The sequence below is a fragment of the Poecilia reticulata genome, linkage group LG12 (genome assembly GCF_000633615.1).
Source record: "Poecilia reticulata strain Guanapo linkage group LG12, Guppy_female_1.0+MT, whole genome shotgun sequence".
Lineage (NCBI taxonomy): Eukaryota > Metazoa > Chordata > Actinopteri > Cyprinodontiformes > Poeciliidae > Poecilia > Poecilia reticulata.
In genome coordinates, this window is record NC_024342.1 from 5,536,869 (window position 1) to 5,563,242 (window position 26,374).

Genomic DNA, 26,374 nt, shown 5'->3' on the forward strand with positions numbered 1-26,374 from the left:
TAACGTGATATGTATCACGTTTTAACAAGATACGTATCACGTTATAACGTGATAGCGCTTGAATTTTTTTTTTCTTGCGTGATAGCAATGCGCTTCCGTACCTATCCTTTTCCCACAAATGTTATTTTTTACTTCACGTCGCTCTGATGTAAAAAATAAAATAACATAAGTCCTCGTTTCTGTCTCATTTTCCTTTCATTTACCCCCCCCACCCCCCCCCGCCCCCAAACTGACAGGCATAGAGAAGAGTGGCCTTGAACGTTTCTATTCCAGTGGCATTTTCTCCATTTTTGCGATTGTTTTCCGTCCTTTACATGCGTAGAACACCTGTCGTCTATGGGACTCAGCACCGCCCCCTATCAGTTAGGTACTGTACTGCGCATTTTCACTGCACATTAATGGCCGATCGTGAAGACTAAACATGTCACACACATTCATTAAATATTAAATATATTCCACAACAAATAAGATATGTTGTGGAACGTCAGTATATTCACAATATGTGTAACTAGTGTAACCAAACTATTGGCGATATTAAGAGAACAGCAATGAGCATGCGCCAACTGCCTGCCTTCATTCACTTTGTGACACAGCGCCACCAGAGGCGAGGCACATCACTGCACTGCCTCGCTCCGGTCTTCTTTCTGTATTTCAATAGGCAATGCGTAAATTCAGCAATTTTGACCAAAAAATATTACAAATAAAAACGAATTTAGAGAAAAACAAATGGACAAATGGATTTTCTCTCATCACTGTTTTCATCCATTTTACTTCTAATGCACCCATTTAACTTGCAAGGATTAAGCAAGTCACTGGAGGTAATTAAGAAAGCAAGAGAAAACAGCTCAGGTGGAACACTGTTGCCACGACAAGTAGGCTAACAGACTAGCCTTTAAATTTCTCAAGTATAAAGGGATTGGGTGTGCTGTGGTGGCACAGGGGTTAAGAACAACCCATGTGTGGAGGCCTTAGTCCTCAACGTGGCTGTCGCAGGTTCGATTCCCGGCCTGGCACAAATATGAGGCTTACCGACCTAAACCTGATGTTTGTTTGCAGACATTCTGCATCCGATCTGACTGATAGGACATCTGTAGATGTGAAAAAATGTCAGAAACACGAGATGCTTTAATTGCAGTAAAGCATAAGAGGACTTCTATATCAAGTGGTGTGATTTTACATGTTTCTTTTAATTAAGAACCAGTCTGAGATATTTCTGTAATAACCAAATAGTGAAGACCGATTTAAACTCTTACCCAACCTTCTATTTAACAGAACACACCAAGAATGCCACTAAGAGACAAGATAATTGGTAGAGCTGTGAAAGCATTAACATCTGTGAATCCTGAAAAAAACCAAAGACAAACAAAAACAAGCAACTGGTGATGCTTTTTCCAGAGAAGCAGCAATTAAAACACTCGTTTTACATTTACAACTGTACAAAACATTTATTTGAACTTAATGTAAAAACAGCTTTGTTGTATTTACATCACTTTGTATTTAAAGATCCATGACAACTCAGGGGGGAGAAAAAATGGCTTAACGGTAATCTGGCAATTACAGAACTTAATGGAAATTAACTGAACATCTTAGACTTGCACTAAAAGCATATAAAAACAGAGATATTAAAATCTACAGACACACACATACACACACACACGATGTGGTATGGAGTAAACAAGAGAATTGAATCATTTCCCCTGCTCTGCTGCATCAGGCCAACAGGACAATTCAGCTGAAAAATGGATGCAACAGACACGGAAAAATAATCCAGGACGGGCGTGTAGAGTAACTAGAAACGGATGCAAGCTGCAGTTTCATGGTTTTGTCAATAGATGGCAGTGCCAGCACTGTAGCATCACTCATCAGCAACAATATATAACTCTTAAGTCTGTGCTTTTTACATAACGGTATGGAGGAAACAAAAAATGGGCATAAACAAGAAAAAAAAAAAAAAAGCCAACCTGTTTCTGGTTGATGAGCAGTTCCATAACTCATTATATTCACTTTGGTTTCTAAATCCATCTGCACATTTAAATACATTTCTAAGGCTTGTGGATGCACATGCATGTATGCACAAAGGGTGAGTTTTTAAAACACAAAATTTGAGCTTATTTTTATATCCAGAAAAGATTTCCTTCATCTTGCGTCTCCAGGAAACGCCGTGTAACCTGCCCCCTGTATCGTGGATTCGGACGACGGGTCACGCGTTCAGTCGGTTAGCCGAAAACGGGTTGAACGTCCAAAGTTAATGAAAATTTTATTCGTCGAGATACATTCTGCTTAAGGCTTCATCAAAACCTCCGCTCTGTCAACCAGCTGAACCTTGCTGATGTAAAAAAAAAAAAAAGACACACGGATCACACTTGATGTGCAACGCCGGATTGTCGTTCTGAACCTAGTCTGACAAGCAGGAAAATAAAATAATTATAAAAAAAAAAAAAATGCTACATTTTTTTTGTCGTTTTTGAACATGGAAGGATTTGATCTCAGTCGTTTCTTTTTTTTTGCCCTGCAGGGAGTCTCAATGACCGTGTGTTTTCAGGGTTGTTTTTGGCAATGGTATAAATAATCACAGATAATAATCATCTCAATAAATATGACAATAAATAGAATGACCTCTGAACTTCTCCAGGTCGCCACGGAAACGTCGAGGCAACCATGCTCCGATTGGAAACGTCCTGTAAGTTCCTTCTACAGTGTTTGAAAGTGAGAACACTGAACACACAAAGACCGCGGACACAACTAGAACACACTTTGAGGAACACAATGAAGCTGTAGGAAAAAAAAAACAATGATCAAGAGGTAAATACGTCATTAGTAGGGATGGATGTTAGTATTTGTGAATGTTTTCCACCGTTAGAGAAGAAAAGTATTCATGGACTGATATTTGCGGTGAGGATTGAATCTACAGAACCCATTGAAACTTGACCTGCTTTCAGTTCTACATGTGCCACCAGGTATCAGTGCATAGAACAGGCACGGTATTAGCGACACATGCCATGCCGCTCCTACAAACCAGTGTATATTATCCTCGTCCCCCCCCCCCCCCCAGTTCTCCGGCCGATAGTGTCTCCTGACTTGGGTGGGACACGGCTGGAGACTTCTGTGCTTTCAGTGTCTGGCCTCTTCACCGACAGCCGAGAACATCCAAATGTGTCAGAAAGCAACAGCTGAAGCCTTTCAGGCTTACATCGAAAGCATATTTGAACGTTTTTGGTTTTTTGTTTGCTTCAGCATTTGGCGAGTAGTCAACAACTGATCGGTGTGTCTTGACTTTCCCCTTTTTTATGCTTCGTTTTAGTTTTTTTGTTGTTTTTATTTGTTTTTGAAAGAAAAACTACTGGCTTTTTAAAGCATGGCTGAACAGCCACAAAAAAAGGAGGTAAGCCCTGTTCTGTGAGACACGGAGTTCCACCGACGGCAGCTGTAGTTTGTTCCGGTGGCGAGTAGCGTTGGCGTTCGCTTCTTTAGCTTCAGGGGGTGTCGGCGTGCTTGTAGTAGCCTCTCCTCAGGGCGGCGTGGGCGATGCACTCGGCCGAGCGCCGCTGGTCCATGCTCAGCAGCGCCTCTAGCAGGTCGTTGATGTCGGCCTTCAGCCCCTGCCTCTGCATCCAGTTCTTCAGCAGTTCGTACACCTTGTCGCCAGGGGCGCCGCTCTCGGCGATCCGAATGTGGTTGTCGCTGATGCCGATCAGTCGGAAGAACTTGTTGTGGATCCGCACGTCCAGGTATTCGTCGAACAAGTCGAAGCTCTTCCTGAGGGACTTCTCCGACCCTTTGCAATGAGAGCAAAACAAACACTAGTAAACACTGAGGCAGAACACTGTGGTTGTCTTTGTGTGACATTAAAATGTGGTTATTGACCTGAAACATGACAAATGAAACTAAATAAATAAATCTTTAAGTGGGCAAATGGTTTCTAATAGCACTGAATGCGACACCACAACAGTATTTCGTGCTCACCTACAATAGCTTGGTATTATTAGAAGTGAAATTCTCCATAGCCACATCAGAAGTTAACTCTCTTGTCTGCTATGTAGAGTCAGAGCATTTAAGTGCATTTCCCTTCAAAGGATGTCGATTTAAAACAATCAATGCAAGATCAAACTCTAAGATATGTCCTCTTCAATTCAGCAGGAGAAACGGCAGCAGAGAGAAAAACAAAAGCAGAATGTTTTAAAGCCCTGCAGGCTCAGATCAGGCCTGACTATCATGAGATCAGCAGTCTATCAAGCACTAAAGTGGGAGATCTTGCAGAGATGTTTTGCTTCTTGACTTCTCTGCGATCTGGCCTGGGTTGCTGTGCTGCGCTGTTTTTTTGTGTTGGTGCAAAACAACAGGAAACAATGATGGAGATCCGTCTTACCAAGCAGTGGCAGCAATCGATGTCCAAGAGGGTCATCCTGTAGAAAGATGAAGAAGAAAAATCCATATATAAGAAAATATGTGGAGAAAACATAGAATGCAAAAGTGTTTAAAGTTTTTTTTTTTTTTTTTAGCATTTTGCTTCTTTACAATCACAAACTTCCAAGCATATTAGGATTTTTTTTAAAAGATTGATTTAATGTAAAGTAGAACAACACAGAAGCAGAATACGTTGTACAAAATTACAAAATGAGGCGTCCATTTCTTTTGGTTCCTCTACTTTTGCTGTGGCTGTTAATGTAGAATTTTTGTAAATCATAACTTTTATCAATTTTGTGTTTTTTTCTATCAATTTGGAACATATTTAAGTTAGTTTGGGACCAAAATCTGTGAATCATATTTTTGGATTTGGTAATTTTTAGACCCTCCCGTTAATTTGGTGGAGATGTTTGTCAAAAGTCTGGAGGTTTTTAAAATGATATTTTTTAACCACTTTTTAAACCTGTAAAGGTTTAAAATGAAACTTTCACATGGGTGAAAGTTTCATTTTCACCCATGTTGTAAGAATTTTTTTCGTTAGCATTTTGTCTTTATTTTTCTAGAAACATCATGGCATTTATTTTTCAAACAATCTGGTTGACAGTGCATTCCAGAAACAAACCACCTGTTGCCACCCACACCCTTTTCTTGGAATAATTTTAGGCTTCGGAGCTCAGAAGGCCTTGGCAACTTTGATACATGTAACTAAAAGAAAAGACTAATTCTCCCCACGTCCGATGAGTCAGTTTGGGAGTTTTCTCCACATCTTTGTGGACTGAAAATGTTCCAAACTCGGCACACTGTTTCACAACCCCAACCTGCTTTAAATGTCCCCAGCACTGAGTCCCTGACCTGCTCGCCGTTTGTTCACTGATGTTCTCCACCAAACCTCTGAGGCCCTAACAGAGCAGCTGGATTTACAGAGGAGAAATTACAGCCAGATGAACTAAATATACTGATTGTGTAGCTTCTAAAGAAAACTGGATTGTGCCGTTTTATTTTATTTAAGGGCCATTATAGCAAGAGGGAAAGATGCACCGATCCAATATCAATATCTGTATCGGTCCTGATATATATATATATATATATAAAAAAATCTAGATTGGATATTGGTGACAATGTGTCTGATGCATAACTGTAGATCTAGTCAGTCTAATTCTATGCTTTTTCCCTTGAGCGACATCATGCATTATTTATTTTACATTATATTTAAAATTCCTAATTGCTCTTTCTGAACCATTTGAAAGGTTTGTTGCAGTTGAGTTTTTACATGTTTGACCAAGACCAGTCAACTTTTTTTGTCAGTTTCAGTTTCTTTATTATTTACGTTACATTGGCCGATAGACTCCTAACTGAACAAATTAAAGTTGTTTTTACGTTTCACCAAGCTTGTGAAGCTGTTGGTGTATTTAAGTGTGCTGTGCTGGTGCAGAGTTATCAAATAAATGTGTAATTCTGTACATTTATGTCTGTGTTCAGGAAAAAAAATTATATTTTAAGTCAACTGTGTTTATACTTTTTCTGTTTCTGCAAGCAGTAAATCTCGGGTATCGGTACCGGAAGTGCAGAAAAAGTGGATCTGTGCATCCCCAAGTATGACTGGCTGAACACAAACTCCTGCCAGACAGGTTCATTTGTACAAAAACGCTTAAATGCATCCTTTTCGGTCTGCTTCACAAATAATGCACTACACTGTGACGGCCTGTTGCACAAAATCCCAATAAAGTACTTTGAGGTTTTGGGTTGTCACGTGATGCCTGCCTGCTGATGTGCATTAAATAAAAGAAAGATGTTTGATTCTGCTGCTCTCACCGTGTCTGCAGGCAGCTGCCTGAAGCCGGCGGGGCTGTGGTGCGGGGTGCAGCCAGGGGAGGCAGCGGTGGGCAGCGCCGACAGGCTGGTCTGGGACGAGCTGGTGGTGTTGGGCAAACTGTCGCCCAGTCCGCGGTCCTCGTCCTCCAGAGGCGGGCAGGCCTTGGTCATCACGGGTTGCGTCTCCTGCAGCAGGGGCCGTGACTCTGGGCGGGGCTCCTCGCCCTCCAGGCCCGCGTTCTGGTTGTTCTGCTTCTCCTCCGCAGTGGCTCCACTCTCATCCTAACCGAGAAGGAAGGGGGGGAGAAAAAAAATAAATAAAAAATTAGGTGAATGTTGGTTTTATTTCACGCTATCTGGAGGTACATATCAAAAAAAAAAAAGTACAATCAGATGGAACTTACGATGGGAATCTTTACAATTTCACTCGATTCACAAGAGCTTTTAAACCCTGTTGAAAGCAAGAAAATCGTGTTGGAAAAAAAAAAGTTAGCTAAATGTTGTTGAGTTATAAAATGTGACACGGACTTACATGGTACATCGCATGAGTGCTGTTTCCGTAGGAACCACAAAATAACGGCGAAGATGACAATGACCATGATGCAGATCAAGACCATTAATACAAGAAACCCTGGAAGAGATCGTTTCAGATGAGACAAATTCCCGTCTGGGTGGCGATTAACGTTCCATGACAGGATGTGTGAAACTTACAGGTGTTTGTCGGCGGATCAGGAACCGGAGGAGACCGAGGCGTTACCGTCTCGGTCGGGGACGGGTCTCGTTTTCGGCACACAGTGTTGGAAAAGGGCGTGCAGCTCTTCACCTCCTCCTCACCGGCTTTGCACCTGCAATGTAGTAGAAGTAAAGCAAATGCAATGAGAATCACATTAAGGTAAATTATTCTCTGATACTTCTGAAGGTGACCCGTCACTAATCTAATCAGCAGTCTTGCATATTATCCACTCTGAAATTATATTTGTATGTATTCTTCACTCTTCGAATATGCTCTTTTTTACACAAATGGTCTTGAAAAACTGTTAATCCTTCACAGATATTAACTTCCAGGTGGAGTTATTAGGTGGCTTCTGAAGTGAATTGGTTGCCATGGATTTTATTGTCAGACTTTTTGCCAATTTTATAAAAAGTATCTTAAACTCATGTGATAGGTGTCTGGTTTCTGAGCACATGATCAGCTCTATACTCTCTGTTTATTAAAACCACCTCCGCAGCATGATACTGCCACCACTATGTACTACTGTGGTGGAGATTGTGTTGTCACGGTGATGTGGAGCCGTTTTTGCAATCTCTCTTTCGGGCTCAGGTTTTTATCTTGAGCCGCACAGGGCGTCTATTTACTAATTAAACGACGCTATATGTGATTTCATTTAGCGGTCTCTTATCACAGGGGGGTGATTAAAAAAAGCACAGCAGCAAGTTTAGATCTTTTTTACAAAGCCATTTAGGAGCTACTTCAGATTCTTCAAACGCATAAAATCCCAAAGAAAAACAAAAACGTTTGTGCTTGTAAAGTGACAAAAAGTGGAAAAGTTCAATACGTACAAATACTTTGCAAGGTACTGCAATCTACAAATTAATGGCTAAAAGGTGACAAAGCTGTAAATGTTTGAGCAGCACTCACCTGGCACAGCGTTTGCAGACCTCACAGGCCTGGTCAGGAACGCAGAAGGTGCCTGGCTTGCACTGGCACTTGGTGTCGGCTGTGGTCGTGCAGGCAGTGATTACTCTTTCGTCTGTAGGGGGAAAAAAATGGTAAAACATTGTGGAAAAAGTGTCAAAACCTCCAACTCCAAATCAAATTGGTCATGTGAGTGTGTGCGACCTCTGCTTGAGTCAACTACGTCTAACCTGTTGATGCATGTTCAGGACTTAATGAGTAAGAGAGCAACAAAGAGAAACCTTTGTTGGATTTTCTGCTTCTTTTTTTTTTTAGCTAATTTATAGCCAGTTTGTAACCGTGCTGTGACTTTTTCCATAAACGGATAAGCGTGACAATTAGGTTTCCTTCTTTCTGCTCACTTTAGCAGGAATATGAGAAACTTTGGGAACATAAATGACAGCAGCTGCAGCTTTTTTAAACGGGTTACGTGAAAATTCTAGAAACAAAAAAAAAACAACCAAAAAAAAAGTTCACCTCTATTAACCCCCAGCTTCAGTAAGTAAGACGGCTGTGTCTGCAAATTTAAAAAGAAAAAAAAAATCTATTCCCGAGCAGTTTATGAAATCTGTAATCTTTCCATTCCTTTACTGGAATTTTCTCCCGTTATTAAATGAAACAAAGTTAAAACACGGCCTTCTTGTCAGTTTTTTCTCATTCCTCAACACCATTTCTCTAATATCTGCCCTTTTGTCCTGCCGTTAGCAATCAGGCTTGTGGTCACACTAACGAGCTTGCCAATATTCCAGCTGCAAGAGCATGTTGGCTTTAAAAAGACAGAATACGGTCTGTTTCACCTTAACAGTCGCAGAAGCAAATTGTGGAACAGTAAACATGTTGTATTTGAGCGTGTTCTTGTCAGAGTGAAACACAGACTCCTTACGGTCACGCAGAGAACACAACCGCCGTTTTGTGACTCGCTCCACAACCGCCGCTCATGGGATAGCCAACGTCTTTCACTGTTATCGTTTGGGTAATGTATAATAATAAAAATGAAATTACTCTGCACCAAAGCAGAACAGTTGCTGGTTTTGTTCCACTGCATTTCTTAAGGCATATACGCCTTAAAGGACTGCAGGGAAAATGTCATTTACTGCATGGCTGTTAAGTGCCGAGGCACGTAAGCCCTCCAGCATCTGACAATTGAGGGAGCCACAAACTTTTGGAAAACAACAACTGATTAACCGTGAAAATATGTCCCATTAAAACAATAAGAAAAAACAAAACAAAACAAAACAGGAATGCTAACAGTTTTTGTGGCTTCATGGTAATGAAATGCATTGCAAACATTTCTTAATAAAAAAAAACCCCAGCATACTGTCAATTTATGATCCTTCTGGTCTGTACAAAGAAAACTTTCTACAGGTAAGTTACGTCAAAGTGACGTTAAAAAAAGAAAGAAAAACCTGTTGGTGTGGAGATTAGTCTTAATATACCACAGAAAATTGTTTCTTCATACGGATTCATTGTATGAATCCGTTTCTGCAACAGAAGGTTGCAGAAACGTGGACTAGTTACTTTGGCACAGAAGCAAGCAAAAAAAAAAAAAGTTGATGGCTCATAAATAAAAACCCCTACTAATATTAGTGGTTTGGTGAGTTTTCAGTACTGAACCATTTTGCACTGTGTACTTATTTTGCAGTTTTCCAGTACTGTAAAAAAAAAAAAAAAACTACAAAAATCTCAGGTACAATTTAATTTATGGATGTTATTTTGTAAAAACATTTGATCGATTCTGACTGTGACTCTGTGGGTAGAGTAGCAGTTTTGCAAACCAAAACTTGTGGGTTTGATGTGCCTCTGGGCAGGGCACTGAATCCCAGATTGTCTACTGATTTGCATATCATCTATGAATGTGTCTGGATGTTTGAGCACAAAATAAATATACTATACAAACATATTTGTAGCTGTAACTAGAATTAAACTATGCTCAGGTGACTTTTGAAAATAAATGACATTAATTTAGGAGTGTGAGAGTAAAGAGGGGGAATTTTTCTGCAAAAATATTACTTTGAATATTCTCAATTTATTCCAGTTGTCATAGTAGCCTTTAGCCACAGGAGGAGGATTATGGTTTTCTAATCCATTTAAGTTTTCTGACATAAAACTTCTACGGTTTGAACTCCTTTTTCATAAAATGTCATTGAACGTTCCGGTATTAACGGCGCTTGGACCGGAGTCGCTCCCCGCTCGCTCCTTAACGACGGGACAGACGAGTTATTGGTGTGGAAACGAGGAGGACGCCGGCCATTGTTACTTTTAAGGTCATGCTTTTTTTGGGAAAGTAAACTTGTTCCACTAAAAGTCTGGAGCAGTGAGTCATGACCCCCGACTTTAGAAACCCGAGGTCCATCACATAAAAAAAAAAAAAGAAAAAAAGTAATAATAATAAAAAGAAAACTCTATGAAGTTTGTGATTTTAACATTACGACGAGTGGAAGAGTACCACGGGTGTGTGTGTGCTTAGAGGAAAGAACACACAGACGTATTGAGCTAAGGAGTCACAATCAGATGGAATAGTGAGGTCAGCTGAAATTCACAGCTCCAGCCCCAACATTGTTGGTGAATTTAGTCATAACTGTTTGCCTTCTCCCTAATGTGATCAAGCTATAATTCAGGTTTCATTGTGCCCTAGTGTTTTGTTGTTTAAAACCAGTGGTGGACCTTTACACTCAGTGTTTTGTTTCCTTCCCTGAAGCACACAGACTAGAGTTTTTCCAATAGAAATGTGTCATGGAGGAGACGGATTGATGGACGTCAGCTTGGTGATGTGATGCTTTAATACAACACAAACAAGCTCATGAGCTAAAAACATGATTACCAGCTTGGTGAAAATCAATAAATAAAAAGGAAAACCGAAGTTGCAGCGCAGTCACCGAATAAGGAGTTCAGTTACATTAAACCGTCATGAACGCTAAGCCACGTGAGTCTGTGTTATAGAATCAGGTTGATGCGCCAAAAGCAACTTTTTTCCTGTTTTTTATCATTATTATTTTAATTGACTGATTTCAACTGAGGTCTGAAATATTACATGGTGAAATGGACTGGCACCAAGTACAAAATACACTACAGCAAAGTTCATTCATGTGACACCATAAATGATTAATTAAATCAACAGCAGCTCCCAACAGGAAGTTCTTAAGTGTTTCACATCGCAGCGTGATTCAGAATAAGTGCAAGCACTCCACAAAGCAATGTGGGACTTAAAAGTTTAAACTTGACTTTTTTTCCCCCTTTTTTTTATTTTAGTGTCACAAGATTATGAAAGGCATTAAAAAGATCTGGGTGAAAAACAAAACAAAACACACCCCAAAACTTAACCTTAAAAGTAAAATAAGTGAGTACAAAACACAACCTGTAACAGTATTCTCTTTTCTGTGGCTGCTGCCTTTCATCGGACACAAAGACGCCCAGTATGGGGGAGGACAATGACGCGCAGCCACACCCAGTTCAGCCAGGTAAGACGGACACACAGGCAAAACCTTCCCGAGACAAGTAACACGCTCGCATTCAGGCCGGGAAACAAAAACAACAAAGACACGCCCTGCTGCTCCGTGTAACATCATAAGATCCCATTTTCAGCTGTGGATGTGAAAGGCGCAGGCCACAGACAAAGAGCTATCAGCTTTCCTAAAACAATACATCTTTGACAAGCAGGATCTTTAGAACACTCTGTGGTTATCTGATTTTTTTTCTTAAAAAAAAAAGGCAAAGGATTCAATGGAGGGGAGATTCAGATAGGTGTCAGTTCTTTTTTGTTTTGTTTCCCCTCCACGTTTTAAAGCACGCTGGGATTTTGGAGCTAGTTGCTCTCAGAAAAAGGGAAATACAGTAAAAAAAAAAAAAAAAAAAAAGTTTAGTCTAGTTTAGTGCCTAAATGGAAATGTAAATAAGATAAGAAAATCCAATGAAATAATTTAGAAGTGTAAAGAAATCAGCTGGTGACCTGAAGCAAATCTACGCATAGTTAAAAAATTCAGTTTAGTTTTTTTTAGACAGTATTCCTTTCTGGCAAAAGCTGACAAAACCTTTTAGAATGGAAAGTATTTTCCAGATAATCATGTCAGATTTTCATTGAGGGGAAGATGCTAGTCTGGTTTATCCATTAGTGTCTGAAAACATTTTTGATTTATAAATGTTGGTAGCCTTTAGGGGATTAGCACAAAGAGAGCTGCATACAATTAGAGATGCTAAACATGCTAACAGCTAATCCAAGATCCTAATCAAACATTTTGTCAACGTTTTTACATAATAAAACTGTTATCCATATTCTCCTTTGTGACCCTTGTTGCTTCTCTTCCTGATATGAATTGTAAAAAATGCACTGATTTGAAAACTTGGGCCAATATCAATATCCGATATTAATATTGCTGTTATTGCTGATAACCAATATTATTTATATTGTATGCATGTCCTTACTTCTTTAAGACCATAAAAAGTTTAACTTAACTGCTTAAGTTAATCACCCTACAATCCTGCACTGCATCGCTGTCATATCACCCAACAAATAAAACACCCTCCTCTCCCAATGCAAATACACAGAAGACAACAATATGGAAATAAACAATGGTTATTAATATCGACCCAGTTTTACTTAACGGACAGATACTGACATAGGTCAATTATGCTATAAATTATGGACTGATTGCATCATGGCAAGGAGACTGGAAAAAATATTTTGACTGCTGTTTGCTAAAATTTGTCCAGACAGGCTTTTTTCTAAGTTAGCAACATTAGCTAGCTACAATGCTTAGAACTTTGACCAATTTAAAAACAATTATGACCAATTCATCTGACTTTTTCCTCCTTCAACTAATTTGAAGATACACATTTTAATTCTTGGTTAATAAAAAGTTATATTCCACTGACCGATTAATAATCAATGATACATTCGTAAAGAAACGGAGAACTTGGTTACCCGGGCGACAGTGTGTACAGGGCAGACAGCGGCTCATCCCATTCGGATGCTCAGTGTACGTCTGCCCGTGTTCACAGGACACGCAGGTTCCTTCCTCCAGATCAGCTTCACAGGGCTTCTGCACAAACGTTCCTGCAAATAAAATAAGAAAACAATCAGACCACAACTCATCACATCACAAATATAACTTAACTAAATGTCTTGTCCTGTGAATAACAGCTCCATTATACAGACGCGCTTCCTGTTGAAACAGGTCACACCACAGCATGATATTCCAGAGTGCGAGACAACCCTAAGGTAAAGCAATCCTAAACAGAGGGAACAGAAGTTTCTATGTTATACATGTCTTCTTCTTCTTTTTTTTTTATGTTCAGGAAGTGTTCGTGTCACAAGCGCTATAAGAGGGAGCGATTGAGCGAACTACAAAGTGATTTGACCTACTTCGCTCTGCTGGATTATTGCACTTATCATCTCTACGATCAGCTCAAGCATGCCATGAATAAAACCACTTGATTCTCATGTGTTTTCAGGATTTATCTGATGTACAAATGGGAGGGGAAGAAAAAAAAAGAAAAAAGACTGGGGCACAGGGGGAAGACGCAACACGGAGCACAGACATCTTCAGTTAGAAATGTTTTTTTTTTTTTTTTTTACTTGGAGACAGATCGACTGTCACAGTTACTTAAAGATAACTTGTTACTGGAAAAACAAATCTCTCCTCCATTAATTAATATGAGCTAATTAACAAGAACTAATTAACAAGTGGGAAAACAAGCAGGAGTGAAGCATTGTAGCTGCTGTCAACAAACGATGGAGGCCCGCAGAAATAAATCAGCTGTCCTCAAGGATTTAGTTTTCATCAATCAAATGCATGTAATTGCATAAATTACAGGCTGATTGATGAAGGTTGCCGTTGGAAGAGCCAGAGGAACAAGAAAACAAACGGACATTAAAAATGAACTCAATAATAGACAAAAAACATTGTTTTGTTTTTTTCCCCAGAATTGAGAATCGCAAATGAAATAACTCAATAAGCCACCAGAATACAGTAATTGCTTTCTGGCTAAATATACTCCGGGCCCAGGACAAGTTAAATGGTTGATCACATTATGAACGTAATTAATTAAAAAGGTTGGTGCTTTTAATGACTTGGACCTTCAAAAACAACACTGTCTTCAAGCCCTGGAGTTTCCACTTATTTTGTACTTGAGCTCAGACGGAGCGACGGGCTTTCTGCTCCTGGCCGTCATGCCTTATTTCCAGACGGAGCGGTGAGGACAACATTTCCAAACTTTTCTGAGTTTGGAGGAATATAACATAATTTATAGCAATTAAAGTTCAAAATACATGAAGTGGACACTAAACTATATTTACTTATAGCATCTAGTTGTAAATAGTCTGTAAAACAAAGAGGGGGAAAACAGTTATTTGAAAAATATGCAAGAATCCCTAAACGTTTGGAACAACGTTTCCCTCTCTTCTGACTACGGTGGTTCTGGTTACTGAATAACTGAGGATGGCTGAAAAAGAATAATATCAAGGGGGAAAAAATGGACACATTTTATAATTTTGCATTTGTCTCAGGTGTACAAAGGAGACAAAGTTTTAGAATATATTTATTTCATTTCTCATTAGTGTCATAATTCTATTTTTCAGTTGTAGCTTTATTTATGTCATTATTTGATTGTGTTTATATTTAATTTTTATTTACTTCAAATTCTTTAAGTTTTGTATAATTTTTTTACTTTAATTGTGCTGCATCTTATTAGGTTTAGAAGAATATAAAATACATTAATTTACTGTTGTGTTCCTCTTGTTCTGACAGTGTTTCTGATTATCCACATCTCTCAGTTGAAAGAATTAAATATCTATTAATGCATGTTGATTTTTTTAGACTTATATTTTTTACAGTCTTCCTTCATCTGTTTTATTGCTATTGGTGACGTTGAGGGATCTCTTTTTAATCCTAGAGATCCAACAATCAGGATTTTCCTGGCAACACCAGTTTCCAGAGTTCTGACTCACTGATTCCAAGTTCAACCAATTGCATTATGGTTTAGGATTACGCCACAAAAAAGAAAAAAAAAAGTTACGTGTCTAAAAATGTACACAAGTAAGGTTTTGGATTTAAGAAACACTGGAAAATACAATTATCCCCATTAGCAGTAAAGTATATATATCTCTGATTTTATTAGATTTTTTTCCAACTCCAAAAACGGGCATCAGAATAAATACAGTTGGTTAATCCATTAATAGACTGAAAATGGTAGGAGCTTTTTATATGTGACGCTATTAATAAATAAGGAAGAAAAAAAACAAAACAGATTTCAGATATTTTAACTACCAATTCCTCATCAGTCTCAATCCATGAAAATGTAACAAATCTCTAGTTGATTAATTAGCAAAACATTGCGTGAAATTGAACAATTATGCTGAATTTACATTTTAATTAATAGACTGTTTCCCTACATGTGTGAATGTTAAAATAGGTTCTGAAATAACAAAAACAAAAAAAGAATTACTGCCACAGAAGTTGCAAGATCATTTTGCAAGACACATTTTAGATTCTGTATTGGGAAAAAGGACAAAATATTGATGCTTAAGATGACCTACACTTCGTTTGTAAAAAGTCAACAAAATAATGACACTACTTTTTAAGGAAGCCAGTCAAATCCAGGTAACAATGTTTATTAAGAGGCTCTTCCTTTTGAGTTTGAAAACGACAAAACAGAAATGACGACCTGCTAATGGAAAATCATGTTAAGAACAAATTTTGTTCTTAACACTTAAAGATGAGTTTAAAATCTTTCCAAAAGTCTGAGTGAATTTGTAATTTTAGACTCCTAACACTTTACAGTGTTGCTCAGCAAGTTAAGATAGAGATTAGATTAGAGAACGTGGAGCATTCTTCTTTGTTGTGTGTGTTTTTTAATAGGGCAGTAAGTAGTTCCTCTTAGAGTATTTAGAGTTTTTCTCCTTCTTACCCTGCTTGCAGTTCAGGCAGCAAAGCCCTTGGTGGAGGTACTGCTCATTCTCCACACATGTCCTGAGTTGGTTTCTCAGAGTGAGGTTTCTGTACTCCTCTCCGGACCTCTGAGGGGCTGGGGGTTCTGCCGCGTGGCAAACAATCAGCGCTGCCACAACCACCTGCATCATCAAGGTCAGGGAGACAACAAAGACATTGGGTGGAGGGGGGAGAGAGAGAAGAGAAAGGCATGAGCTTTCATTTACTTTTTTGTGATTCCACACGATGCAGACTCACCCACTTAAACTCATCAGACGAAGGGGCAGCAAAAGACGAGAGCGTATCTTCATAGGAAACCTTGTGTGAGCAATCTATGACTTAATGTGAACCATCTGATCTGAACATCTGCTGTGGGAAAGCAATTAAGGAAGCCACGCAGCTGGTCACAACTAGGAGCAACATAAGCTCGTGAGCACAGGATGAGGAAACATGCACCAACTAAATTACATGCAGCGCAGCATGCTGGCCAAATTTAATTACTCCGCCATCCCGAGGTTCAAAAGAACAGAAGCTACTTCTTCTATTGTCAAGAGTTTGATAAGGTACCTTGGCTACCAACGGCCCGGTGCTCATATCCAATGTGAATCCCAGAGATCCATTCATGTGTTGGATAATAACAGGCCTGTATAGGTGGGGTACAGAGAAGAATATAGCCAAACACTTTAGCATGCCCCCCAGGCGCTGGTGTTTATTCACACGCTTTTCACCATGTCAACGTGAGAAGGCCCCATTCACTGGCAAACAACACACTTTAGTGCTTCTACTTCAAATGACCCACATTCTTTAACCTGGGCTCTTTGAATGCCACGACATGTGAAACCACGGCGAAGAGCCTAAAACGCAACAGGACACCTCCCTGGGTAAAAGAGAGTCCTAGATCTAGAGGTTTTGTCTCTCCTGTGTGGTGGCAAGCCCCCCTCCCTTCGTTCAGCCTCCACCAGACCACTAGAGGTTAAGAGGAAGAGAAAGAAAGAAGGACAGAGAAACTGTAGACAACACGCTGAAGATGGGACGCTCGACAGGGAATAGGTGCCCTAAAAAGAGAGTGTGGGAGAATGAGAGGAATAAAGAGAAAAGGGATGGAGAGAAGACTTATGACGCTGGATTTGACTCTCTGGATTTGACTCTCTGGAGGGCCGCCATGCCTTGTTGTTCAGAAGAACCTTTCCCTTTTTCTCTCTGCCTCTGCCTTTTCCCTTCACGTCAGACTTTCCAAAGACGCTCAGAGGCAGACGACCGGCAGAGCAGTCACAATCACACCATTTAGATCTATCCAAACATTCTGGGGAAGGGGGGGTGGAAGGCAGGAGGGAAGGAGAGGAAAAGGGAGGGAGATAAATGAGAGACGGGACTAACAGCTTGCACGACACAGGGTGAGTCTTTGCCTGAATATGCCGTGCGTGTTTGTGCAGCGCGTGCGCGCAACTGGAGGCTCGGATGGGAGGGGGGGTGGGGGGGGCTGTGGAGAGGCATGGAATTGGGAAAAGTAGAAAGCCGTGTGAAAAGGAAAGAGTAAAATCAGCGTATAAGCACATGTGCAAGGCAAAGCAGTGGAAAGAAAGAAAAAAAGATGTGAAAATAAAGATGACTGGGAAAATGTGAGCTGCACTGAAGGTAATCCTGTTCCATAACACAGATGCAGAACGTGACATTCCACCAGATCCACATGCTTTAAGCCAATCCAGAGGTAAACGCCAGGTGTCCGATTGACAGTACACAGATTCCCTGATATCCAAACCGATCTCTGAACTAAAAAGACTAAATTCTATTTTAACACTTACCATTACATGACCATATAAACCTATCACTCCTACCAGTGCTGGTTTATATTATGGCTGGTGTAAGGGATGCACACAAAAAATTGGTTGGTGACCAAATTTGAAAAATTTTCAGCTTACCAGTCATTGTCTATGCAAAATCTAAGAGCTAATATGTAACACCAACTACTTCAGGGGTAGGCGACTCCAGTCCTAGAGGGCCGGTGTCCTGCAGTTTGAGGTGTGTTGGACCTAAAAGCTGCAAGACACCGGCTCTTGAGGCCTGGGATTGCCCACCCTTTCTCTACTCTCATGTGTGGAGGCTGTTACTGACATAAAGTGAATCACAGTTAGTTAGATTCTGTATCAGAACAGAGTGTAAATTGAAAGTGAAATCTCTATAACTTAAGAGATGTCTACTGATGTCCAAGTTTCACAGAATTGGTGTTTTACAATTTCTAACTTTTGCTTGAAGATTGAGAACATGCTTAAGTTGAATATATTGGCAGTTCTTAGAGGTAAATGTTCACATTTTTAAGGGAATGCCTATGGAGAAAGCCGTTTCAGTAATGACAGCTTTGCCAACACTGCAGAGAAATCAGCGCTGAATAAATTTGGTAATGTTGGGTCAAAGCTCTACCAAAAACAGAAAGTCTGCCGCAAATCTCTGACTGGTGGATAGCTAGGCCATACTGCTGCACACACACAAATGTTGGTGCAATTCGATATGCTATTCTATAGTAAAGCATATTCAGTGGAGCATTTCCTCCGCCTGTCAGAGTAGGTAGGCTACCTTCACCAGTCAGCGTACTGCCTCCGCTGACTGGCGGGCAAGTGGGGTTAAACCCAATGCCAAAATGGTGTCATACTGGTGTGACATCAAATGTTATGCACTAGTATAATAGTAAGCAAGTGACATTTTTTTTTCTTACAGTCGATGGACTGTGTTGTCCAACACCAGTACCTCTACTGGGGGCCAACATCCAAAGAGGGCCTAGGAACGTTGCTGTACGTTGTTTGTATGGGTCGCCTTTACGGTGAAAACAGACAAAATAGTGATACGAACCTAACTGACCCGTGTCATACCGCTTAGTGGAGCCAAAGCACCTGGCTTCCCAGCAGATGATGGTGGGAGAGGGATCAAGAAGATCTTACCAGGTGGGCCCACATCAGGTTTAAACTGCATGTAAAGCAGTGGTCTCTAACTGCGTTCCTCGAGGGAAGACTTTTAGATGTGTTCGTTGTCCATTGCACATGAATTAAACGGTGAAACTGCCTTACTAGCATGCAGTCAAGTTCTGCTAATAAGCTAATAATAGAGCCAGATATGCTGAAGCAGAGAGACTTGTAAAAATTGCAGGACACCAGGCCTTGAAAAATGCAGTTTGCCTATCACTGGTTAATGATGCTAAAGTTTACCGCCAACCTACAAGATTAAGTCACAGTTGTAGTTTTTTAAAGATTTATAGAGCATGTATTATGTTTATGAAGCTGCATAAACATTTTTTTATGTTATTTGGGCCTCAAGTCAATCTTGGAAAAGCAGATCCTTAGTTTTCTCAAAATACAATTAATATATTGTGTTTATTTTTTTTCTGGGTCCAAGATTGTGTATCTAAGATTTATAGAAAGAGGAGCTCGCCCAGGGTGATGAATGAATGAACCGCCACAGTCTGCTACTGTTTGTTGTGTTCCAGTAATCATTTGTCCTTTTAAGGGAAGGTGGAATGTTTGGTTGGATAAATCCAAGTCATGTGTGACTTGGATATGTGCATACACTAGTTTTTCCCTGTATGTTTTCCAGTTTCACAAGACTGTATTCCGTTTGACTGTCGTGTAAAATCTTGTCTCTTCCATCTTATTTTTGTGGTTGGCTAAATTTCGTTCAATGTGGCGTGCATTTAGATATTTATTTTCTTTTTGCATTCGTTCTGTGTTCTCTTGGTATTATGTTTGGAAATGTTGTTCTTGTTAATGTGCTGTAGAAAGGGCCAGGACTTTGGGGAAACATTTTCTGTTTTTATTTTCTTATTGTGATCCGCGATACGATACTGGATTTTTTCCCCCTTTGTTTTGTTGTCATTGGCACTACAAAACTATGTTAATGTAATTTATCTACAATCTGATTAATTAGCTGGTTAATGGTTCCAGCTCTAAGGAGTAAAACGGATTGGAAAAAATAAAAATGGATTGTTTAATGGGACAGCCAAGTTGCACAATAACTTCTCAATGTGTCAGTGAAAGAAACAAATAAATTCTCTTTCTAAGCTGAAGAGAATCTGTCATTTCTGAAACAAAGTGCTTTTCGATCTAGCTGCTAAATACTACTGAAGTACATCAAAAACACACTGCGCTGTGTACATAAACACTCCGGCCGTCCAGAATGTGGTTTACTCTTACATCCTTCACCAAGAGAGGAGGAAGACCAGAGTGACCGTAACCTCAGTGTGGAAAGCCCTTCAAACCCACAATCCCTGGAAGCACTCCAGCATCGACTGTAGAGGCTCAGTCCACTTCCCAGCCTCCTCTATCCTCTGTACAATGACTGAGCTCGGCTGCAGATTATGTCTTACAACAGTGTCCTACTGTCATTGTCCGACTCAGTGATAAGTTTGTACAGTGCTTTTGTGGCTGTGAGTTAAACTAATAAAAGTTGCAATAAAATAATGAGGGACTTTCTGTGCGTCCGACAACAGTAGCGCTCCTCCGCTTCCTCTAAACACCCTGGGTTCTTCCAAATTGCTTTGGAACAATCCCAACATATGCCATGCACACTGAGGATGTATTTGTGCCTAAATGACAGGACATCCTTTCAGATGACCCAGGTTATCAATGGGCCATTTACAGGCCTGTGACAACTTAGCAATCCCTGAGGGAATAATGTCGGGGCGGAGAGGAAAGGAAAATGCAGAGAAATGACAATGCGGATACATGGAGGAAACTAAGCTGCATTATTCATTTCAAATCAGACGGATGATTTCAATCCAAACCAACAACTAAGCAATGAGACGCTGCACCTCATTGTATTCCGATGTCCGGAGGGGGGACCTGACTCTCCACATCATGCTGCTCCAATTAGCAAATCGTTTTCTGTTATCAATGACCAAAGCAACAGTTGTGTAACTTTAAATCCATAAACTCACACTTTTCCACGACTTTGATTGCCTTTCTCATCTTACTTACAAAGTAAGAGAAAGGACAATCCCCACCAAAAAATCAATTAGTCCAATCAAAGTGTGGGGAGCAACCTCAACAGTGCAATGATTTGCCGATTAAACACCAGTGAAAGCAGTTTATCAGATTATAGATCATCGGCCTCCACAGGCTCTGAGAAAACAACTGCATGAGCCAACTCTCAGCTATCCATGCCTCCTGTATTTCCATGGTGCTTTGGGGACAACAGCTCTTTCACCCTGAAGATGTTTAAGCACTCCAGCACATGACAGGGTTGAGGAAGGAGCATGAAGCTTCGCTGCAGCATGAATGTTGTAAAAAAAAAAAAAAAAAGTACACAAGTCACTGAAAAATGAAAGGTTTATTCCAGTTCAAATGTCAGATATGCACGCCTCCCCCCAGTGACCTTAGAAAAACTCAACATTTTATCACAGCGGCCTCCGACAACCACAAGGAAAGAGAGAGCGAATTACAGCTGCCGCATCACCGAGCCTGACTCACCGTCAGGTACAGACCAAATCCACAACAATAAAAAGAAGTTAGTAAACCGTGTCACGTGTTGGTTTTAACGCGATTTCTATTAAGCCTTTTCTTTAGACCACATATTAGTTCTGAAAGTGTGACACAAATCAAAATCAGTTTCAGTATAAATCAGTACAGGTTTTACTCTAAGTTTCAGGCTGGAGGTGGTTCCATTACCAAAAGGTGTATCAAGATAACCTCATTTTTCTGTTTTCACAATTACTGTAACTGCTTCCCGGTTCACAGGCTGTGTTTTTACAAAGGTTCTGCAGAAAATAGTGGTTTCCAATTATTGATCCATTTAATCATAATTGAATTGTATGTACTCGTCACAATGAAGACGTTTTTACATACCCTAAAAACCAAAAGCATTGGTCGAATTGTTTTTCCCTTTTCCGACCCAGTTACACAAGAGCAAAACTTAAAAAAAAAAAAAAAAAATACATATATTTTTATTGAAGATGTTTTAATGCAGTTAACTGGCGTTTAGCACTACAATTGTACTACTTTATGTACCTAGTCTCTCTTTAATAATCTGAATTTTTGTTGTTTTTCAAGTTAATATTTTCTGTTTTCGTGGTTGTGATTATAATTACATGCATTATTGTAAATTCTATTGCCAAAAAGACCACTTTTATTGTTATCAGAACAATTAACCAACTCTAAACTGTTGTGACAACAATTTTTTTCTCATCACAAAAAGTCAGAGCTACTCGGAGCATTCATCTATTAAACCTAACAAAAATTATACAAATTTTTGATCTTGATTTTTGAGCAACTAAATTCAACACAACAGAAATTTTATTTCATATAGTAATGACTTTTATGGTCAACTGTGCTCTTGTGATCAGTCAAAAAATTCTCAGTATGATTTTTTTCCTTGTGACAAGAAAGTTAATCACCAAAGAAGAGCATGGGTCAAGAGTTTGAAGTATTCAGCTTGACTTATTCAAAGCTATTGTGCTGTTCTGCATTACATAAACCTATCATAATTCTGAGTTAAGAACACAAAAATGAGTTTTGTGTTCTTAAGTTGGAACACAAAACTCATCAGGGTTCCTCCAAATTACAACTATCAAGAGTCTATGCTTTTCCTAAATCTCAGTTTTTTGTACTTGTACACATCTTTTAATATAATAAGTTCACAGTGAATTTGCCACAAGTGTTTCTACAATTTTCAGGCGTTGCGTCTGACCCTGTGAAAACAAAGGACAGCAAGGAAGGAAGGAAGGATGCTGGGAGGATGGATGTATGGCTAGCTACTTAGCTGGTTGGTTGATAAATAAATAAATGAACGAAAATTTCAGGCAATATGATGAGCAAAATATGCAAATCAGGCAACAAAAAAAAAGTAGAAACATAAATATCTTTCTAGACTAATCCAAACTTGGAAGAACAAAAAGAAAAAAAAATTAAAACAGATTCCAAACTGCATAGGAATTTTCTGTAATTAGGGTTTTGTTTACAAATGTGTTGAACAGATCCTGCTGACACTGTTTAATATTGCACAGTTCAAGTCCCTCAAGGCTAACCCTGACTGGACAGTGAACGCTCGCCCTGCTTTACAGATAAATCCCGTCTCTCTCTGGAGAAGGGAGGAGGTGACTGTGCGCGGCTTTCCTTCAGTGATAAATGACGCTGACATTTTGTGTGAGATGACAAAGACAAGTACAACCCGGCTGCTGTCAAGAGAGCTAACTCTTGACTCTTGATTCATCGGCGGGAATACATCTAAAGTTCAGCCAAGCTGGGATGCATTCATCTTTATAAAGCTGAATGATGGAGAACAAGGGGAACGACTCCCATGTCAAGTTTTCAGCAGTGGAGAAAACAAGACAGCGCTAACAGTTTGAAAACCGCACTGACGCACACGCAGGGCCGCGCGCACGCCCGTTAGCGCGCATGGTTGTAGTGTATGAGTGGGAGCGTGTGAAATGCGGCGGCCCCCTCCTCTCAGGGAGTACAGGAAGCTTGAGACAATACAGAGGCTTCATGCAGGGTTCAGCTCCAAACTGTTCCCTCAGAGCGGGCCCAGCACCCGATCAGACCAGCAGCATATCCGCCAGGCTGGATATTTTTAACTCGGGGAAGCTGCAGCCCCGCTCCACGACTGAAATTCTTCAGTTTCCTCTGGAGGTATGCTCCACTGATTAGACGAGCGTGACGGTGCGCCACACATGCAGATTGGGGCCGCATTCACCGCCGCAGTAAAGTAAAAAAAAGAAGAAAACTCGCAAACAAACTGATGACGGCTATGGTAATGAATTTCCTCAGTTACCTTGTCGACCGCAACGTTGGTGAAATTACTGGTGTGACAGTAGTTGACAGCAGAATGTGACTGCTGGAAGTATGAAAAGTTCAAGAATTGTCAACAGGTGTTGTGTGACACATTTCCAGACTGTTTAGAGATGTGAAGGTGGTCTCTGTGGTTTCAAAAAGCGAACTGCTCGTACATGTAAACACCATCACCGTGAGTCATGCAGAGTGCGACTTAAGGCTAAGCCAGGACTCTGAATTTGAACATTAAATTGAATTTGTGTGCAATGGGGCTATTGAGTTAGCCCCTTTTCAAATTCCTATTAGACCTGTCACAGAGACGCCAAGCTCCCACTCACGAGATTAATCCAGGAGAGAGGCGAGGGACGAAGAGGAGCAGGAAGAGATGACTAACCTGGGAAAGAATGAGCCAAGATCCAACGACTGCACCCCAGAGACAATTGAATTTGTTCCATTAAAGCTCACCTTTGTGTGTGGCGTAAAGAGGGGAGAGGAAAGTGCAGGCAGTTTGTAACAGTCTCTATAAACACATCACAGCAAAAATGCAGAGTATGTGTCTGGTAGAGGTCTTTAGAGGCCATCAATAACAGGAATCCCTGCCAGATTTACATCTCTGTAAACAGATGTCCATTCTGTGGACAAAGATTGAGCCTGTTCTGGGACTGGAGACTTTTATGAGAGCAAGTCTGTTCATCCAGGAGAGCAGGAAGAGAAAGAATTTGGCACTGATGCAAACCTTTCACCACCGTGGCTTAATGTTAAGTCATATTTCCTGGTGCCTGTACGTCAGTGCATTGCAGAGCCGGTACTAGATGTAGTCAGTCACTGACAAGGTAGTTCATCCCCGAGTCTGATGAAAATGGATTCGTCTATGTTATGCGTCACTTTGTAACCACCTTTATGTTTTGTCCTGAGAAAGTTTTCGGAAAGTGTGATCAGATTTTCAGTTTCCTGTTTTCTCAATGTGCAGAGAAAATGAAATTCAGAAAAACAAGGTGTTAGAAGACCTGTGAAAGATGGCTGATAACACTCAGTTCAACCGCAAGGGAGTGCAACATAGAGAAATGTTTATCAATCCATATAATCTCCCTACGGTGAAATAGTTTGGACCAGTCAGATACCATTTTACTCTTACGCTGGAGGAACTGATAAGAAAACAACAACCTGTCTAAAAAAGGGTTCCCTGAATCTGTACCAGTATCAACGTTGTATGAAGTTCCAGAAATGACGTCTTTTTATCTTTTTTCCAAAATCCACTTTTTCCCCTCCTGAAATCCATTTTAACCACATTTTTTAACCCCAAAAGTATGTAATTATGGGGTAAATGAAAAAAAAAAATTAACATGTCAATAGCTGGAGGTCAACGTTTCCTGTTATTCTGTATTACAAATGAAACAGACTGCCGTGGTTGAAAAGAACATTGGTTTTTAGAAGGTGTTAAAAAGAGTTTCCCCCCTCACACTGGGGGGAACTCAGACATAATGTGCATAACAAAGAATCTCCTCGTTTTTTAACATTAAAGAAAATCTCCCTTTTAAAAATGTTTTAGAGCTGAACTCAGCGACAAAATACTTAAAAAAAAAAAAAAAAAAAAAAAAAAAAAAAAAAAAAAAAAAAAAAAAAAATATATATATATATATATATATATAGTATATATAAGAAGTTTCTGCACATTTTTATAATGGATTAGGACAATTGTTCATTTTTTTTTCTTCCGTCTGTCACAGGAATCTATACTGAAGTAATGACCATCAGTTTTTAGATGTTGCTTTTATGCACCCTCAAGTATTGTTTGCATTGTGTAGGGTTTGTTTCACACCAGTTTATTTAAGTGTGTAAGAGTTAACAGGCGTGACTGTCTGCAGCTAGCTAGCTTCTCGTCTAGGTTTCTGAGTAGTCGCCGTATCCTTGCCTCCAGTGAAGCGTGTGCTGATAAAACGGACAGAAAAGTTTTGTCCCTTTTCAGAAAACTCGCAAGCCCAGAACCTTGCGCTAAGCTTCAAGACATTTATTTATTTCTTGGGGAAAATGTCCGTGTTTCAGAAAGTTTTTTCACCGTATGTGTGGAGAGGAGAGCTGACTCAACTACTCTCCGCATAACCAGGTAACCGTGGATACGGGACCTGCAGTGGCTAAAACACTACAGTTTCATAAACAGGCAACTTCAACACCAATTTTGCTCTTTGGAAATATTTCCAGTGAACAAAAAAAAAAAAAAACACTGACATTTATTGTATAAAATTGAAGGATTGGTGCATATTATTCTCATCAAAGCGCTCTATTAGTACCACAGTTTTTAAGCCACACAATATCTTAGCAGGAGAATCTCACAGCAGCCAATGCCTAAAGCCCACTGGGAGTATCCAGTCAGCGAATATGGAGTCTTACTGAAATACCAAAGGTTTCATATCCTGAAAATGCTTTATCAATGTCTGATCACAAAAATGTGACCTAATATAATTCCTGATAGTTTCACAAAGAAAATTATCTGCAATTCAATTATTATCTATCTTTAAAAAAGTAGATGCTTTTAAGTCATTGAATAGCCTTTTTTTTGTTGCCTTCTAGGTAAAGTCTCAGGACAAATATAATCTAACAGTCCGGAGAATTAAGAATATAATCCATATTCATTTGGCTACAGAGCCGAGAAAGAACATCAATATCACATTATGACCACAAACTTTAATTTACTTAAATGTGGTAGATCCATGCAGATTAGTGTGCATCTGTGAAGTGCATAGAAAACAAAATTATAATATACAAATATTTTACAAAGATAAAAAAAAAAAGTAGCACTGGTTTGTATTCAA

At 39.8% G+C, this 26,374-nt stretch overlaps 1 protein-coding gene across 1 annotated transcript in view; it reads right to left on the bottom strand.

The window, feature by feature from the left end:
• Nucleotides 1-1,430: 1,430 nt before the first annotated feature.
• The window catches only part of tnfrsfa (tumor necrosis factor receptor superfamily, member a), a 29,691-nt gene continuing 4,747 nt past the window's right edge, over nt 1,431-26,374 (bottom strand). Inside the window, exons 2-10 of the mRNA XM_008423498.2 lie at nt 15,794-15,956; nt 12,810-12,941; nt 7,856-7,967; nt 6,928-7,061; nt 6,749-6,847; nt 6,621-6,667; nt 6,217-6,498; nt 4,367-4,403; nt 1,431-3,775 (exon numbers count right to left, since the gene is read on the bottom strand). Coding sequence (XP_008421720.1) covers nt 3,474-3,775; nt 4,367-4,403; nt 6,217-6,498; nt 6,621-6,667; nt 6,749-6,847; nt 6,928-7,061; nt 7,856-7,967; nt 12,810-12,941; nt 15,794-15,956 — 1,308 coding nt within the window. The 3' untranslated portion in view covers nt 1,431-3,473. The remainder of the gene's footprint in view (nt 3,776-4,366; nt 4,404-6,216; nt 6,499-6,620; nt 6,668-6,748; nt 6,848-6,927; nt 7,062-7,855; nt 7,968-12,809; nt 12,942-15,793; nt 15,957-26,374) is intronic.